Raw genomic sequence first — 19880 nt, 5'->3', positions numbered from 1 at the left:
CTTTATGCCCTTAAATGAAATTTCAAACACTGTTAGAAATATGTATTTAAATGAGGTAAGTATTGCCTTGACCAATCAACGACCGCCTTTTACGGGGTAATTTTAACATCCGGGTGTTTTCATAATCCACTCGCCTACGATTCCTAAAAAAGTAAATATGGCGGCCAAACAGACTTCACAAGCTTCCGATACAAGGGCAGAACTCGCTGAGCTTGTGAAAAGGAGAGCAGAGATCGGGGTAAATGCAATCATTATATATTTCTCTTCTGTTTAAACAACATATCGACGACTCTGACCGTAAAACATTGGAGTGGAACGCCTTATTTGTGAAATTGTTTCGTAAAATGATGGTTTCGTTTCCCGCCAAGGGCAAGTTCTTGAATATGAAACATCATTTCATCTATGTGAAAGTCAAATGTCAACATATCTAATATTGACTTACAATTTATGTTAGGTTGACCACCGTTCATGTCATACGTCTCTCAAACGGCGTCTTTTTCAAAAATGTCAAAATTCAAACGCCCAGAAAATGGCGGATGCGCACACCCGTGACAAAGTACGTCATTGTTGCGCATAATGTTGTTATCCATGAATGTTCACACGTGGGTAGTGGGTGCTAGGGTAGTATTATTAGTACACTACAATGTGGAACATAATTCACATTACAAACATGAAGGAGGTAGACACTCCTATCATATCTTTCTGCATTTTATTATTAATACATAGACAGCCTATTAAAAGTCTGTAGTTTTATTGAAATAAACCGAAGTATTGATTCAGTAATGTTTGATCACTTACATTTTGAATGTCGAATTTGGCATATTTACATGAAAACAGAGTTCATTTGGAACCCTATGTCTTTGAGCTGAGATTTACATGTACTACATTCCCAAAGCAAATCCAGATTTCATACAAATAAGTGAAATTCAACATGGTGGTCAAAATATTTGATATTTTAGTTAAACTGGACAGTTAACTATATGATCCATTATTATATTTCACAGGAAACTCTCGCCAACCTTGAGAGACAAATTTATGCCTTCGAAGGAAGTTACTTAGAAGACACGGCGTTGTATGGTAATATCATCAGAGGATGGGACAGATACTTGACAAATAAGTAAGTCACATCTTATGGAAACAGACAAAAGTCAACGAAAAAGTGACAGATAATGATTGAATCACAATTGAGGAGTGCTGGCTGATAGCGTGGCACGAATGCCCTTATCTTTCAGACTAACTTTGATTTGGTGTAATAATGTATCCTGTTCTGTTTCTGTTCTATTCATATAGGAATACAAATAGTAAAGCTGACAAAAGAAACAGAAAATTTAAAGAGGCTGATAGATTATTTTCTAAATCTTCTATTACATCACATGTAGTAAGTATGTTGTTATGATGATGTACAGTACATGTATGCTGGTTCTGGTGTCTAACACAAATATCCTGACTTTTACATGTATTTTGTTAGTTAGTTAGTTAGTTAGTTGCCCACTCCACTAGAGAGCTTTGTCACATTCTTGTATGCACAACTTCTCCATTACCCACGATCTCCTGATATTTTCTCTGCAGTTAGCAAGGATAGTCCAGTATCTTTCTTAATTTGGTCAGACCAACGTTTAGGGGGACGGCCTCTTGGTCGGTGTTTATAGAAATTCAGATTTGTATGCTTGATGTATGAAACTGGAATTGTATTTTGTCAGCTTTTATATATAAAAAGAGAGGTAATTAATTTCAACCTCAGTATGCTTGTATCTTGCAAACATTATGAAATGTCTTGCTGTTGAGAGTAACATCAAAATGTTCGGAATTTTTTCAATAAAACTTAAAATTTTGAATTTTTTCATTTAATCAGTAGTTAACTTTTCATGAAAGACATTTTTATTTTTTAAATATCTTCTCTCAATTTCTTATTCTCTTCATTCTAAACTTTTATGTGAAGTGGACTTTTGACATTAAGAAAATCATATTAACATGGTTTTCCTCAATTACAGGCATGCAGTGGCCTTTCAGATCAAATGCATGACAAAAGTAAGTATTCATTATAAGAGTTCTTCATTCATGTTGTCCTTCGGAAATAACAGTAGTATAGAAATATGATGAGTTCCTGCTCATCATCCTATAGTGTGTAACCATACTTGAGGACACCACATTCTCAGTGTTACTGTTTGCAAGAAATTTCGTCAAAGTGGAATGAGAAAAATGTAGCCTGATTTTGAAAGGACACTTTATGGTAGAACCTAAAAACCTTCAGTAGATATTGCCTTTTTCAATACCCATAATTCCATTTCTAATCTAATTTATATTGTAAACCTTGGTAAATACTCCACAAAGACCTCATTTTATGACTCCGTGCAACAAGCCAAAATGTTGTAGAGGTTGCTAGAATAAGGATAGTCATCAAGAATGTGTTATCAGATCTAATTATGTTTACTCCTATAATTCTTTACACACTTCTAAAAATGTTACATTTTTGACCCAGGTCAGAGGGAACCAGCTAGTCCAATGACAGACTCAGGACCAATGATGAATGGCCCATCAACCTCAGGTTCACATTCACAGAACAGTACTCACAATGCAGGGTCAGGTCCAGGTATGGGTAGTAATGGAACTATACACAGTTCACATAGCAGCAGTCATGGAACTATGCACAGCTCACACAGCAGTCATGTAGGAAAAGTTCACAAAAGCTCACATGGACACAAGAAAAGGAAAAACAAAAGTAGACACAGGTAATGTATAATTTTGTTTTACTCTTAGTAATTCTGCACTAGCAATTACTAACTGTCTTAGCTTATAAATACACCTTGTCCTTCACACACATCAGAATCAGAATTACTTTATTCATCTCACTTCACCTTCACATGTTGGCAGACAGCTAGATCAATATTCTAGAAAAGTGCAAATACTCCAAACTGTTTTAGCTTTAGAGATGCACTTCCTCTAATGTTTATCAAAAAAAATTGTCATTTCAAAAAGTTGTAATTCACAAGTGTAGCATGTTTGGCAGATACCTTATTAACTAAATGTATGACATAATTTCTATGAATGTCATATTGAAGACAGGCTTGATACAGAGGGATTCACTCCTTGCTGTGGAGCACTTGTCATTAACAACCAGCAATCTAAAGTTGTGATGTGACGATCAAAGAAATCTTCAAACAATTAGTATTGTTGATTACATCATGCACATGGTTTTGACCAGTAATTTTCACTTCTTGATATTTATCAAATGTGTGGTTCATGTTTGGTGTGAGGACCACTGATGCTCCGTGTTTGGTGTGAGGACCACTGAGGGTTTGTGTTTGGTGTGAGGAGCACTGAGGGTTCGTGTTTGGTGTGAGGACCACTGAGGGTTTGTGTTTGGTGTGAGGACCACTGAGGGTTCGTGTTTGGTGTGAGGACCACTGAGGGTTCGTGTTTGGTGTGAGGACCACTGAGGGTTCGTGTTTGGTGTGAGGACCACTGAGGGTTCGTGTTTGGTGTGAGGACCACTGCGCTTGCAGACTTTTCTTGCACTAGTTATAATATACTTGATTACAACTAATAAAGTTAGTGGTCACAAATTTCACATTTCCCTCGACAGTATGCAAAGAAATAGTATTAGGGAATAGTACGTAATTTTGTTAGATGTGTGGAATTTCTCTTGCTATGGAATAACCTTCTCACCTCTGTTCCAGAATAGAAATAAAATCAAAAAAGTCAAGACTTCACGATGATTACTGAAGAAGTGAAGATACCCAAGTGAATGAAGACATACACCTCTGCATGCCATGAAGACCTCGTAAATCAACAATTCTGCACAATCACTTTCCAGTACCTATGAGCAAATGATGGCATTTGAATAGACGTCAACTGTTACATACTTACTGTCCACTATTTTCCAAGTGTGGCATATACATATAGCGTTATACGTAGTAAACATGTCAGATACATATGCTGACCAGTGTGTCCTCTTACAAATAACAGATGAATTTTTTCCACTCTGGGTCAAAATCATAAATGATACAAACCATATTTCTTGTGAGTCACCACATAGTATAAGGAATAGGCAAACACCACACATAGAGGGGCACGCTGATTTCTGCAATGGAAAGCTTACTGTAGACAAAATAATATATCAGCACGAAATACAAATACCAGGAAGATATTCATTTAATGGACATTGAATTTGTCAATAACCAGTCATGGACAGTGGGATTTAGTGCAGTTCCACTAATACTGGTTAACAGTAAGCTCTCCATTGTAGTAAAACAGGAATATGGCACTTGCACAGACAGTTCAACATATCCAGGTTTGTCTACAAATAGACTTGTGTCATATACAACCTGCTTTTGGTAAATCACAAGTTAGTGTAATGGAAATGTGACAATAAGTAAACAAAGTGTCCATATTAAGATTTAGAGAGTAGACCGTGGTAATACCTCACATTTATAACCCATTTTTTTTTTTTAATGTGAAAAGTGTATTAACGGAAAGACAGAATTAGTTGCATACATGTACTGTGAAAAGCCCAGGTTTCCCCATATACATGTAATATGATAAACGATAGAATGTTTAAATGATTCCATAGAGGGCGCTGTCACACACCTATCAATCTTGTCTGTTGTAATGCTCTTGACGTGTGAAATACTTTTGATGCCATAAACTGAATTTTTTGACGGGGGAACTTTTGCATTGAAATTATATGTTGACCAGTGTGATCAATAGGAAAGTGAAGCAGAAAAGTGAATCTCCACAATGGCATGTATGAGACTTAAAAAAACACTACCTTGTAGGCATGTGATTTATTTTGACTATCTCAGAATGTACTGATGTAAATTTAATAGTAACCAACAGTTTAAAAAAACATCTTTTAATATAATCCTGTTATAAGTGATTGAAGACAAGTGATAGATAGCTGATGATGTAAATGCTTGCCGTGCTGACTGTAATACCATTATTTATTTACACTATTTGCAGAAATGTGTACATAGCTGTATGTAAGAATCTTGTATTTTCTATTTTCAAAAAATTTATTTTCCTTCAGTTTGTACTTTAGTTTTTCTTCAGTTCTGTTAATAGAATGCTATTGGGTGGCATTGTATATATGTTAGGGTAGCTTAGGGCATAGAATGCAGTATGTGGTGTTAGTACTGTTACTGGTATGTATCCTTACAAATAGCAAATTGACAACTGGTGTATTTTTTGCTTTGTCGTGTATAGAATTGAATTTGTGTTTTGTCCATTGCTTCATCAGTGGTAGGAGGTGCTTAGATTTTTTAAGAGCGTAATCAATGCAAGTGTACATGCATATTTGACTCTGTAGGTAAGTTTGCAAAGGTTAAACATCTAGGTATACTTGTGTAGAGACAGGTCATTTCACAAATTAGTATAAATGTGTGGCAACCAAATCTACAGTATCTCTTGACTGTAAGACACATTGTGTATCACCAATGTGTGAGGGCGCCCCCGTCATTGCACACCTTTCAGACTACAGTGTGTCCAGCTATCTGTCAAATAGACCTGTTGCCAGTTCCAAGATGCATTGCGCATCTCTCCATACAATGCCATGTATTGAGTATGCGCTGAGGGGATTTGCACACGCTACTCAGGAGGATGGTTGTCACCTGACCGTACTCTGGGTTCACCCGTAAAAATCCCTGTCATTGATGGCATTTAGTCTTTGCTCTATAAAATCACTCATAATCAAAGAGGTCAACATGTCTTCCATCATTTCCTGATGAAAATGTTATTTCAAATGTAATAAAGACAAAACAAGACTAAATGTAACAACATAAGCGACATCTCACGCAATGCATCTTGGAACTGGAAAATCAACTATTGCACTATTTGTTAGCAGGGATCCTTCACATACTTGACAGATTCATGATCGTTCAGATTCATCAATGTTGTGCTCTGGTTAGCCATCAGCTTAACATAGTGTTTGCAGTGTAAAGGGGTGTACACAGTGACAAAATTTGCAATCTATCAACTGCAATGCTTTGATGGTTAGCAGTCAGGGAAGTCATATTGTGTGTCTGTTTGGGGGTAGGGGTGGGGTATTTGTAATCGTTATAGGGAGTGGTAACACAATCCTTCAGTTTATCAGTTGCAATGCTTTGATCGTAAGCCATTAGGGAAGTCTTGTGTATTCGACAAATCCTTCGATGTATCAGTTGCCGTGCTTTGATGTTAAGTCATCAGGGAACTTCTGTGCATACGTGTTTGTTTGTGTGAAAGGGGGGGGGGGGGGGTGTAGTTGTTCAAAAATTCTCAGTCAGATGATACAGGTAAAACAGTATATTACATTTTGAAGACAATTTTGATGAGAAGTAAAAAAAAAAGTTTTAGTATCAAGTTGACTAATAAACTGCCACATCATTCCTTGTGATTAATGTGATCTTTATTTTACATAACTGTAAATATCTGTTATTAATAAAAACAACATATGAATTTTAATAAAAGATGTGTTGGTCTGAGTTGATGACATGATTCTATAGACATTTTAATACATGTAAAATCTAGTGTGTAAGGCACGGAACAGTGTGTCCTGAATACAAATGTAATCTAAAACATGTGATATTTATAATGAACATTTGACTACGCAGATGATTGTATATTGCTTTCATGATAAGAAACATTGTCCTTTCTGACATGAGTAGACTGTTAGATATACCGTGTCAGTCTGCCCTCACTGGCCTGCTTTCTGAAAGGGGTTGACCGATATACGAGGGCGCCCTGTCATGGCATACCTTACAGACTATGATTGGTTGATTGCAAGTAAATTTTGTACGTAGTGTTAAAATTTCTTTCCTCTAGCAAGTAATGAAATACAATGCAAATACATGTAACTGTGACAACTGAACTATTGTACTCGAACTAAGAATGTACAGGTATGATTATCAAATGCCTAAATATTCTTTCCTCTGACAATAATTAGATGTTACTCCAAAATATTTTTCTTCATTTAGTCAAAGAAAATATGAGTGACGTAAGGGGCCTTTGTCACAATGAGTCGACAGACAAATAGTGACAACCCTCAAGTCGCAAGTAGTTTTCAACTGAATAAAGAAAAATATTGAAGAATAACTTAAGCATACCACCACCAGTCCATGGTATAATAGAAATTGAAGCTTTTGTTTTCTACTTGTTTTGGCATTGCTGGTGCATGTAAAGGTGCTATACCAAGGTTGATAACATTTGGAAGTGTGATAACTCCTGTAGATCAGTGTTTGAGTGAAATGGAAATTTCAAGACTGAGGTCCATTGGTTTGTTTGGTACTTCCTTGTCCCTTCACTCAAACTATATCAACAAGGCAACACCACCATAATGTTTCTAAATTTGTATAAAAACTTTGAATCACAAATCTTGGCAACTTTTCCTTACTTAAAAATTCCACCTGTATTGCCAACATAGTGAACTATTTTCTGACAACAACACATGTAAATGACTGATATATTCTCTGACTGAGCCAAGATTTGATTGCACTTGTTCACATCCACTACACTCCTCATCTTTCCAATCACAAGGTGACAGGCTTTGACAAGTCCAGATAAAACACTCCTTGAAATCATAAGAAAAGTCTTGTGGCAACTTTTCTTCATATACATTAAAGGCAAACACTACTTCAGGAAATGTACACATTTTCTTAATACTATAGATTCTGGAAAGAAATTTTATGATTTTAAGTCGCCTATAATTACTTGTGATTTCTGAAAAACAAGTTGATCTAGTGCATTGATAGGGTACATGTATCTTTGCTTTAGGCAATTGTGAGATGGGAATCAACAAAAATAATATATTCATGTTTGCACAATGAATATTCATGAGATGTTTTACAGTGATGGCAATAAGAAATCAGGATTCATGAATATTCATGAAATGACTTTCCAGAACCATAGTCAATGAAAATGTCTCTACTTCATGGAATGTTCCCCATTAACAGTCTCATTCCAGTTATATTGCTGATGTGGAAAATAAAATATTTGTAAATAATTGTCTCCGAGAGATCCAAGATTTGATAGAGTTGCAGCCATTCAGTGAAAAATGTTCACATACACCACTCCTTGTTTATTTGATTGACAACTTGCAATGTAATATTCCTAGTTATTTCCACTGGATGCAAAGTCCATTAGCTTCTTTTCTGTAAAGACAAAAAGAAAATGAAACATTTAGAAAACTGACTCTAAATTGCTGGTTTCCTGTGAAAAAAAAAATCGTCTAAAAAAATCACGGCCAAGATCTTTATATTTCTGCATTATTTTTGTTAACACACAGAATCACTTAATGTTATTCTACATACAGATATAGTGTATCTGGATCTGTATACATAATTGGCACTGCCAACCGGGCTTCCATTATGGTGGGGTCAAGATATCAGGTTTTACTACATGTATGGATTGCCTTGGTATGGTTGTTGGAGTATATATCCCTTCTGTAGGATTGGTTTATTTCCTTACGAAGAACATACTTATATGGTTTGTTTTGTGTTTCCCTATTGAAGAATATACTCGGATGGCTGCAGTAGCATCTTTTACCCGTAGTTTGTCCAAACTCTATAATTTTCTAATATTGTGGTTACTGATATCAATATTAAGATTAAATTTACATGTATACTAGCATGGATAAAAGTCTTGTCAAATTGTTGATAAGTTATCATAACCCTTTAATAGAGCACTTGATGATACATCGACTCATCACTCACATCTAAATCTAAGCATGTTGTATCAGAATGTAAAGAAATGATTCCTTTGAATAGTAATTATATAAATGATACTTATCACAATGGATGTGGTTGTTGTTGTTGAAGCAAGTTTTCACAATTACTGACTACATTTAAAAATATACAATTATTGAATGATAACTTTTAGTATTACATTTATCACAACACATACAAACTCTCATCCGTGAGGTGAACAGAATGAAAAAAGCAAAAATTAAATTTGCATATTAAAATGGTAGCATAGCAATTTATTCAATTTGCCCAAGAGTTTTGATTTGTGAAATATCAATGAAAATTTAGGTTAAGTGTGTGTAAGATATCATTGCATCATTCCATCCGAAAAGTCTGTGACACCAACGGAAAAAAACTAAAAACTTAAGTCTGAAAGTTTTTTCCATCAATGTAAACACTTAAAACTCAAGATTGATGAAGTTGACAGGACAGAATTGAATGTTTGGTGTCTTACAATGTCTTCTATGACAACTGATAAACACAGAGAAGTCGGGTCAGTTGTGAATTTTAATATTTATATGTTTTTGAGTTTTATAAGGTTTCTTTCTCATTCATAAATGTGATTATTTTTCTCATACTTATAGAAAGAATGGGCTTAGCAGTAATATAATGGGGGAGTGAAGTGTGCTTTGATACTAAGATTTACATATATTAATATAAGTTTACTGTTATACAATACATACAATTATGTGTACTAAAACTACAATGAGAAAAATATGCATTATTACTGCTAACACAAGTGGGACATGACCTGTCCTGTGTATACAAGAACAGAATATATTCTGAGTCAGAAAATCACTCATCTATCTACCGTATTTCTGTCTGTTGTAGAAAATTAATGTGTTAGAAAAATTCCATCAATGATTGCATGTAACTTCTGCTGTTACTGTTAGCAATGATTTGCAGAACCATACAAGTCCCCTATGTTATTGCTTGCAGTTTAGGAAAAGTTTACCAATGGCAACTATTAAAACTGGCTTGACATGCATTTGTATGAATTGGCAAGATTTGAAGTTTATCAGTATTGTCATGAGTACATATATTACTTATTTTAAAAACAAGTCTCATAATTAATTTTTCTCACTTTTTTTTTCAATCTGTATGACAAAAATGTATTTTTCATGATTAGTAATTATGTGCACATGGCTGGTGGCCTAGAAATACATATAGACTAAAAACTTGAAGAACACCAAAACAAATGTGATCTACAAAACTGATCTCAAATCTTGCCACTGATATTATTATTAGCATAGGCTGCAAATCAAAAGGAAAGAAAAAGAAAGAAGGGAGACGACACCCATCATAACACTCACCATAGACTGGGAGGAATGTGACTTACGTTTCACCAATTTCCTTTCCCTTTTCACAGTATGAATTCTAGAAGCTATATAAAAAAAGACTGGTAGTATACAGAATAGAGTTGATAGGGAAATGATGATAGCTGGATTGGATACAGGTTGTTTACACTCAAACTGTCGACTCCATACATACTGGGTATAATTAACCTACAGAGAGAAAAAAGTCACATTAATTTTTTTATGTATTGGTTTCCTTATCATTGTTGTGTGTGTGACTAAACTGTAGTAGTTTCAAAATGTTTACTTGTAGGTTTAATCTGTAAGAATACAATACGTCTTGCCACGCTATCAGCTAATCACATCACATTGCAGTGAAGCCTAATAGAGCTCAATCTGAATAAAATCCGATGTAGTGTACACGTCGCGATTTCTTTTTGGCTGTTACGTTTACTGTTGTTTGTTCTCTTGTGAGCATTAGTTACATACAACTGACACAATACCATAGGTTTTCCCAAACCCAATCTCGTACTTACGAGTAGTCAACCAGAATCTATCTTACAATATATACACTCAACGTTCGAAATTGAAAGAAAGAGAACCCCCAAACAATAATGATAACATCATTGTCTGTGCTGTGCTCATGCTATTTTCAAACAGAGTGCTCTGAAGTACATGTACTGTATCTGTATGTTTTGGCACATTACACATTCTCATTGGTTGAGTGAATTCACTCAGCGCTCTCGTCTGGTTCGGGAAAACCTATGGTATTGTGTCAGATGTATGTAACGAGTGCTCACAAAAGGAAAAACGATAGTAAACGTAACAGCCAAAAAGAAATCACATTGTGTACACTACATCAGATTTTAATCAGACTGAATAGAGCTGAACAACAAGACATATCTTACACTTACAGTATAAGCTGCTGGTAAAAGTTTTGTCTACTAAGTCAGAGTGAATGCTTTAAGAAAACAATTTGATATTTGTACTGTAGTTATACATCTAGTACCAGTGGAATGATCAAAGCTTTCAAGCCGATGGAACATTGCATGCTCTATCATATTTCACCTTAGAGGGCGCTGTTACATTAGATGATAGACAATTGCAGGTGGTATAAATAGGAAAGGTCTACACTATTAACAATGTTAGTCTCATTTGCAATGACTCTATGTGTATGTATCCTCTCAATCAGCAAGTAAATTAGTACAAAAAAAAACTGCTCTAATTAGAAACTCAAAATAATTATTACTCACTGCATCCACAATGTCCATACATATTTCTTCCTGAGTTCCCAGACTATCAAAGTAGAGTGATAGATTATGATAGACATCTAGACAAACTGTACAAACTGAGGCATTTATCACTGAAGGTGTTGTGGTCGGTGTCGTCAATGACAACCCAGGAAGTGGTGGCATGTACTCCTACAAGATACAAATTTAGGGATTATTAAACCTATTTGAGCAAGTACAACTAGAAATATAATCTGGCTGAATGTCAGATCACATAATTCTTTATCTGTGAGACAGACAGAAAAATTGCAACAACACCAAATATTTCAAAAAAGGACAAATATGTGACAATAAAAAATGTGTTTTGTGACAAAAATACAAAAAAAAGAAAATAAAAAATTCATGCAAAGCTGAAATTCTAAAAACACACTAGCTTGCCATATGAAAAGCTGGAACTGTTAAGACTACCAACTGTGAAACATAGCTAGTATAAATAATATAATATTGCAAGTTATCAATGGTAAACAAAAGTTGAAATAATAAATGAACTATAATCTGCTAATTATGGCTTCATCACAGTTGTATACAAAATTAAGCATCTTTAAAGTGGCCACATGGATGAGGATTTGGTATTTATTTTGGGATTTTTAATCTATATAAAACAATTTTATCATAGCTTCCTACCTGAACAATCAATGTGAAACAACATATGCCAAGTCTTTTTTTGTTCTCAATAAATTGCAAAAGATTAATATATGTTTAAAATGTTTGTCATTGTATGTACAATAACAAACTTTTTTACTCATATTTAGCTTTTTGCAATATATTGGGTTACAAACACAGACTTGGTAAATGTTGTTTCACATTTTTCAAGTAGGACGCCATGATAAAATTGTTTTATGTAGATTGAAAATCCCAAATAAATACCAAATCCACATCCATATGGCCACTTTAATACAAACTTTATTTATCCCAATTTTTTTGCATTCATTTGACAAGATTTTATAAATGTTTCACATTTCTGACAATACTTCTTGCTTGAATACAATATAAATATACATACCTGAGAATATTCAGAAAAACAGTTTGTTGTCATATTTAAAAGTTCTTGAAAGTGAACAGTATCATTGGAAATAGTGGTATAATTCACTTTACCATCAACTTTAGGATAACACCCTGTGAATCAGAAAAATAACAAATAATAATAATAATGTTGGTTTTTATGTAACGCTTTCCCACTTAGATGCATGCACTGTGTGAAATTACAAACAAAAAAAATATTAAGGACTGAAGAAATATTTCAATCTTTTTTTTTTAAATATAACATATTTTTACATGATTAATATAAAACTAGAAAATACTGATGATACAGTGTACACAGAGAGTCAAAATGAGAAAAACTGGCATTTCTTGTGAGGCACCACATAGTAAGAGATAGGGGCACAACAAATTTTGGCGAGTCACTAGAAATTGTGCATGTCAGTGGCATGTCAAATTAGGCTTTAGAGGGCACACTGCCCTAAATATCTCAACAACAAAATTTGGCTTCCATTAGAGGGCACACTGATTTAGGGTATGTTTACTGATTGTAGTACAAATAAATTGTTTACATCAATTCCTTGTACAGTGTGTGTATAATATATACAAAGATATTTAGGGTATACATGTAACTACTGCTTGCAGTACAAATAATTGTTTGCACAAATCCTTGTTTGTCAAGAAATTGTAAATTTGAAAAGATGTTGATGAGATTCAATCACTAGTCAAATTACCCATATTTCAGTAAGTAACAGAAGTCTAAAATAGGAGTGACATTTTTTGATAGTTCTAGTTACTACTACTATTTGCTACAGCCATGCCAGGCAGATACAAGCATCATGAAATCACGATGTAGTTACTTGTACATCCATTTCAAGCCTGACATTGACAAGCTTACCATCACAGTGTGCAGTTGACCACAAATTTACTGCAAAATCTTTCATTTGTTCTATAAGCATGACTCTGTCTCTTCTTAGAAGTACATCTCCACATTTTTCCTCATCCTGAAATAACCAATGTACAGTCACCTATTAAGTATATGTATTATACCATGTACCGTGCACAAGGCAAGTTGAAATACAAAAGTATGGAATTCATATCGTGGACCGTCATTTTATGTCATGACAACATGTGCCTATGTCACAACAATGCGTGTCTATGTCTACATCACTATTTCTGCTGTGTTCACAATATAACTCAAAACATTCAAAATCCATTACTTTCCCCGATTTTTCCTTGATATCACCAGTGCTGGTACAACTATGTTATTCTCCAATATTTTTTCTTCATTCAACCAGAAAATACTCATGACCTAAGGTTTTTTTGTTTTGTTTTACAAGTCACTAGACTCATGACAAAGCCCCCTTAGGTCATTTGTATTTCATCTAGCAACTCATCACAAAGTCCCCTTAGGTCATTTGTATTTCATCTAGCAACTCATCACAAAGTCCCCTTAGGTCATTTGTATTTCATCTAGCAACTCATCACAAAGTCCCCTTAGGTCATTTGTATTTCATCTAGCAACTCATCACAAAGTCCCCTTAGGTCATTTGTATTTCATCTAGCAACTCATCACAAAGCCCCCTTAGGTCATTTGTATTTCATCTAGCAACTCATCACAAAGTCCCCTTAGGTCATTTGTATTTCATCTAGCAACTCATCACAAAGTCCCCTTAGGTCATTTGTATTTCATCTAGCAACTCATCACAAAGTCCCCTTAGGTCATTTGTATTTCATCTAGCAACTCATCACAAAGTCCCCTTAGGTCATTTGTATTTCATCTAGCAACTCATCACAAAGTCCCCTTAGGTCATTTGTATTTCATCTAGCAACTCATCACAAAGTCCCCTTAGGTCATTTGTATTTCATCTAGCAACTCATCACAAAGTCCCCTTAGGTCATTTGTATTTCATCTAGCAACTCATCACAAAGTCCCCTTAGGTCATTTGTATTTCATCTAGCAACTCATCACAAAGTCCCCTTAGGTCATTTGTATTTCATCTAGCAACTCATCACAAAGTCCCCTTAGGTCATTTGTATTTCATCTAGCAACTCATCACAAAGTCCCCTTAGGTCATTTGTATTTCATCTAGCAACTCATCACAAAGTCCCCTTAGGTCATTTGTATTTCATCTAGCAACTCATCACAAAGTCCCCTTAGGTCATTTGTATTTCATCTAGCAACTCATCACAAAGTCCCCTTAGGTCATTTGTATTTCATCTAGCAACTCATCACAAAGTCCCCTTAGGTCATTTGTATTTCATCTAGCAACTCATCACAAAGTCCCCTTAGGTCATTTGTATTTCATCTAGCAACTCATCACAAAGTCCCCTTAGGTCACTCTATTTCCTTGGCTGAATGAAAAGAAATATTGAATTATTGTATGTTCAGTTTATTATTGAATCATATATTACATGTTTATACTGTCTTTGTATTTGGCAAGAGTTCTAGCCATCATGAGGCAGTAATATTACTGGACCTTAGCTCCTCGATGACTTATTTATTTATTTAGTATCATGTCACAATATCTTGATACACTGCCCTCTAAATATCTTAGTCTAATTATAACTGCAATGTACAGTGACTACGGGAATGGACTCGACTAGCATTTGCTATTTTCCGTTTCCCTTTATCCTTTATTACAGTACGAATATATAATATATTGTCCAATGTGATTTGTAACTTGTCAAAAAAGAGTAACTAATAAAGTTGAAGTTCAAGTTGAATGATGACCAGTTATGTACAGTAAGTTATTCCTCTTTCTCCCAGAGGAGGGGTGGTATTTGTAGACAAGTATCTACTGGTTGGGAGAACAAGTATTAAAGATTTTGATACAATGTCACAAATATGGAAATGGTTTAATATAAGAATTAGATGGCTGTAATATAAAGAAAAGTAAGGCAAAATATTGTTTTCATTGGCCTAAAGAATGTTTCCCCTTTCTGTATCTAGAGGAATTGATATTTACCTTTGAAGGGTCAGTATGGAGTGATACGTTTTAGATTAATTTGCATTTTGAATAAATTTAAATCAATTGAATGAAACAATAAAATAAACAAAAAATATTCAAATATAAAGTTACAAAGCAGATTAATTCACAGTGAGTGGTTATTTCTTTTAAAATGTAGTTCACTTTCTTTGTAAATTCAATAGTATTTACTGATAAGTAACTGTGGTCACTGCTACATTTACCTTTTCAATAGTATCAAAGTACTTTGTAACATTAATGTATTCGTCGACACAGTCCTCACAGAAGTTAAATGGTCGTGAGTTGACAACAGCACACTTTGTGAACTGGGACACAACTTCCCCAAAAGTGTCCAGGAGTTCTTTACATCTCGGCTTTGATGGCGTCAGACTACTCATAGTAATAGGTTGCTGAGATGTAAAATTCACATGAGATGAAGACGTGACTGTCGCAAAAGTAGAAGAAATGTTTCCAGTTGCATTGTTATCATCGTGGGTTGTCCCCGCTGTTGTCAGAGTCATGTGACGAATTTCGTCTGCAGTGCTCTCTTCTCTAAATTGGACACTTCCCCGTACGTGTTCCGATAGAATACTACTTTTTTCATTCCAATTTTGGTCTTGTAAATGCTTTGTCCTTTGTTCCTTTACATCCACTGCACAAACATCAAATATTACGAATACAAGACAAGAAAATACATAAAACTTCCACAGCGGACAGTCGTTCACTTTCCGAATGGCGGCCATGATGTGTCTGGTTGTTTGCTCAGCTGAACTCCAATAAAGTTCAGTTGCAGTTATTTTGTTTGGTAAACATGTTTAGAAGTTTTGTTAGGTTATCCAAAAATATCAAATACCACTTTATTTATTACAAGAATTATTTATCTTTCTTAACAATCAAAAAATGATTAAAACAAACAAAGTACAGAAATGTTAATCACTGGAGTTAAATTGACCTTGTTACAAACAATCTAACCAAAGGTCAAATTTACACATGTTGGGTATTACTATTAGAACTGTAAAGCATGGAGAAGTTTCGCCTTTCGAAAGAGATTCTTCGTTTATTTTACAGGTAAGATACTTCCGTATAACGTTTAGACCACCATCTATTGACTTGCCATTGATATTACCAATTATTCGGTTTTTAGGGTCGGAATGTATCTTTTGCTATCTGCATATATAGTGGGCAGTGTCAACTACATTGTGCATACAGTTTACAATGCAATATTTAAGCCCACTGATGTCATGACACTGTAAGATTTGTTATATTGTTGACATTCAAGTCAGGGAGTGATGAAATATGCACCCACAACAGTGTACTATTTGCCAGTCCAAATCCCTGACAATACAGATAAATAGCTCAGGTAGATTTGTTCACTTGTTCACTTATTCTCTGATGTTGTGAACAAGTCTATAATCTACCTGCATCTGTTTATCCACTTAGAATCTATGCAAATTGGTAATAAGTTATAAAAAAAAAATAACATGTCACCAGACATGGTACATTGCCTTGCACAATTTAATATTTTGCCATGAACATTTGATTGACACATTTCATATGTTGGAGTGACAAATTATCTTACTAACATTTCTACAATTAATTATCTTACCACCATTGCTGCACCTGAAGACCATTGTTTTCAGGTAGATTTTAGCCAAGTCACTTACTAGTTAACAATCTGCTAAGACAATTGTGTCACTTAAAAAGTAAATATTTAATAGTAAGAGTTTTTGTCACGTCAGACAATAAAATGTAGTGATGTTAAAGGGGTCATATTGATTTGAAGGCAAATGGATTTTTTTTTAAATCAATGTGAAATAACATATACTAAGTCCTTGTTTGTACCTGAGGAAATTGCAAATTTAAAAGATGTCAAATGTTTGTTATTCATTGTACATACAATAACAAACACTTCATGCAGTTTTTAGCATTTTGTAATTTATTGAGTTACAGACAAGGGCTTTGTATATGTTGTTTCACATTACATTACATTGGGTTTTTTCATGTAGGAAAACATAGTAAGTTTTTTCAATAATGAAAAATTCAAAATGACTACCCCATTTTTCATCTAGCCACTTTAATAAGGCCTTATAAAAAAAATGTGTGGTTCCGGTTACCCGACCCCACCTAGTTTTTCACTGCCATCCCTTTTTACATACATGTATTTAAGAAAATATAGTAAACTCATGAAAATTGTGAAGTCTTGCCAGAAATAGTGCTTAGTGGATGCAGAAACTGACATCAACTTAAAAAGAAAACTGTTCTGCTGTACATCTGATGAGAAGAAACCAATAACACAGAGACCATATGGAAAACAATGGAAAACATAACTACCTGAACAAGAAACTCACATATGAAAAAAAAAAATAAAAAAATCTACCTACCCACCTATTCTAAAATTGAGCGTAATTGGAACCACAAAAATGTTTTTGTTAGGCCCAAGGTTGCCGTCAATCCAGACGACACTTGGTTTCAAGGGGCATGGTTTTAATTTTGTATAAACATGTTATTACTTTCTTTATTTCAGAACTAAACTGTTGTCTCAAGTCAGGTTATTACAAAACTCCCAACTGTGTTCATCATCTAAAGATGGCAGCTATTCTAGTAGTGACACTTCAGATAGTTCAGACAGTTCAGGTAGTGACTCAGACACTGAGATTCAACCAAAGAAAACACATGACTTTGCCTCCCTCCTTGGAGTAATGAAAGTACAGAAAACATACAAGAAACCAGCAGACTCACAGAGAAATAAAACTCCAGGAAGGCTATTCAAGAAACTTGAAAAGAACCAGGGAGAAGAGAGAGAAGGACTGCAAAATAAAAGTGGGAAAACTAAAAGAATAAGTCTTCTAGAATCATTGCAACAATTTCAACAACCTGAATCCAAAAATGAGCTGTAAGTTAATTAAATTACATGCAGACATGAAATATGAGTATTTCTAGATATTCCGTCATGAATTTTTTTTTTTTAAGTGGCCATATGGATGAGAATTTGGTATTTATTTTGGATTTTTATTTGATAAAACAGCTTCACCATGTTTTTCTATTTGAAAAAATAATGCAAAATAACATATACCAAGTCCACGTTCATAACTCAATACATTGCAAAAGATGCAAAAAGTGTAAAAAATTTGTTATTGTACATACAATAACAAACATTTTACACATTGTTTAATGTTTTGCCGTTTATTGAGATGTGAACATGGACTTGGTATATGTTATTTCACGTTATTTTTTCAAGTAGAAAAACATGGTGAAGCTGTTTTTTTCAAATAAAAATCCAAAATAAATACCAAATTCTCATCCATATGGCCACTTTAAAGTAAGCAATGAATATAACTCAACTAAACTCCATTTGGTTAAGTTATGAAGATGAGGCAATATCACAAGCTTGAACATTGGTATAGTCTGTTTATGGCACCGATGGAATTGCGTTTATCTCCCATGCCACACCTGTGACTAGGAGATGGTGGTGACTGTAGCATTCCTATGAGCTGATTATGTGTCAAAGTTTTCAAATCATCTTATCATCTCTTTGCAATTGTAGTTACAACAGTGTTTTTTTTAAGGCCGGGGAACATAGGTAAATTGATGGGGAACTATGGTAACAAGATTTTGTGACGAAATATCAAGTATTTTAGTGTTACATCTTTTTACTTTGATTGCGACTGGGGTACGCGTTAATGTATCAAAACAAAAACAATCGACTCTCAGTACTATGCCGGAAAGCAAAACATATAATCGGAATCAAAAAAAAATTATCATCATACTGAAGATATTTTAAGAAGCTAACTTGCTTCTTGTTAGTTAAAACACCATTTTCAAAGCATTTTATATTTTTTCCGTTGTTTTATGGTCACACCCATGGAGAACTCCAGTAAATTGATTGGGAAACCCCGGTAAATGTCATTTACTGGCTTACCGACCTTTAAAAAAAAACACTGTACAAGCGTGGTATAGGAGATAAACGGAATACTGCTGATGTCTTAAAGAAGCAAGAGCATTGGATAATAAAACTATTTTTATGGTCAAATTCTGCTTTCCTATATCTTCAGTTAATATATTACCCCAGGTTTGGAAGACAATAAACCAACCATATTTTATCATTTGTTTTTGAATCTCAGTCCAGAAATAAGCATAGAACCAGAGTTAGCTGATGCTGTCAAGTCCGTAGCTGAAGCACTACCAGGTGATGTCAACAAAACAGAATCTGATCTCCTAAGACAATTGAAGAGACATGATGAAGCCACTACAGCTGGTAAGAGAGGAGAAACACTTGATATCAGGTGAGAGAAAACAGATATGTGGTCAAAAAAGTACACCACAGGTCATCCAGAAGTCAGAGATCTAGGAACTAAGAAAAAACACATTATTGTAAATGAAGTACCGGTATACACTAAAAACAGACTTCTGTACATGTACAATGAGTAATACCGAAGTAAAGCACTTTCTCTATGTGCTACACTCCTTTATAGCATTCATAATATGACCAGTAACACTGAAGTAAAGCACTTTCTCTATGTGCTACACTCGTTTATAGCATTCATGATACAACGAGTAACACTGAAGTAAAGCACTTTCTCTATGTGCTACACTTGTTTATAGCATTCATAATACAACGAAGTAAAGTATTTTCTC

At 34.4% G+C, this 19880-nt stretch overlaps 3 protein-coding genes across 4 annotated transcripts in view; 2 read left to right on the top strand and 1 right to left on the bottom strand.

The window, feature by feature from the left end:
• Window positions 1–156: 156 nt before the first annotated feature.
• LOC144432752 (chromatin modification-related protein MEAF6-like) lies at window positions 157–6331 on the top strand. The gene is made up of 6 exons (XM_078121023.1): window positions 157–238; window positions 1005–1117; window positions 1291–1378; window positions 1992–2028; window positions 2480–2729; window positions 3678–6331. Exons 1-6 carry the CDS (start codon window positions 158–160, stop codon window positions 3721–3723), a joined length of 615 nt encoding a protein of 204 aa, XP_077977149.1. The 5' UTR covers window position 157; the 3' UTR covers window positions 3724–6331.
• Window positions 6332–6380: 49 nt separating this feature from the next.
• Window positions 6381–15981, bottom strand: LOC144432770 (osteopetrosis-associated transmembrane protein 1-like). Of its 2 annotated transcripts, none has more exons than XM_078121049.1 (6): window positions 15470–15981; window positions 13175–13280; window positions 12302–12414; window positions 11263–11430; window positions 10028–10219; window positions 6381–8123 (listed from the first exon to the last, which is right to left on the bottom strand). In XM_078121049.1, the coding sequence occupies exons 1-6, from the start codon at window positions 15764–15766 to the stop codon at window positions 8112–8114; spliced, it is 888 nt and encodes a 295-aa protein (XP_077977175.1). In that variant the 5' UTR covers window positions 15767–15981; the 3' UTR covers window positions 6381–8111. The 2 variants fall into 2 exon arrangements, with proteins under 2 accessions (XP_077977175.1, XP_077977174.1); XM_078121048.1 differs by having other exon boundaries at window positions 10054–10219.
• A 247-nt stretch (window positions 15982–16228) lies between these two features.
• Window positions 16229–19880, top strand: part of LOC144432869 (uncharacterized) — an 11722-nt gene continuing 8070 nt past the window's right edge. Inside the window, exons 1-3 of the mRNA XM_078121166.1 lie at window positions 16229–16313; window positions 17770–18138; window positions 19367–19528. Of these exons, the coding sequence (XP_077977292.1) occupies window positions 16267–16313; window positions 17770–18138; window positions 19367–19528 (578 nt within the window). The 5' untranslated portion in view covers window positions 16229–16266. The remainder of the gene's footprint in view (window positions 16314–17769; window positions 18139–19366; window positions 19529–19880) is intronic.

This window comes from Glandiceps talaboti, chromosome 3 (genome assembly GCF_964340395.1).
Source record: "Glandiceps talaboti chromosome 3, keGlaTala1.1, whole genome shotgun sequence".
In the NCBI taxonomy this organism is placed as follows: Eukaryota; Metazoa; Hemichordata; class Enteropneusta; family Spengelidae; genus Glandiceps; species Glandiceps talaboti.
The sequence above is the reverse complement of the archived record's forward strand: the minus strand, read 5'-3'. Positions and strand labels throughout refer to the sequence as shown.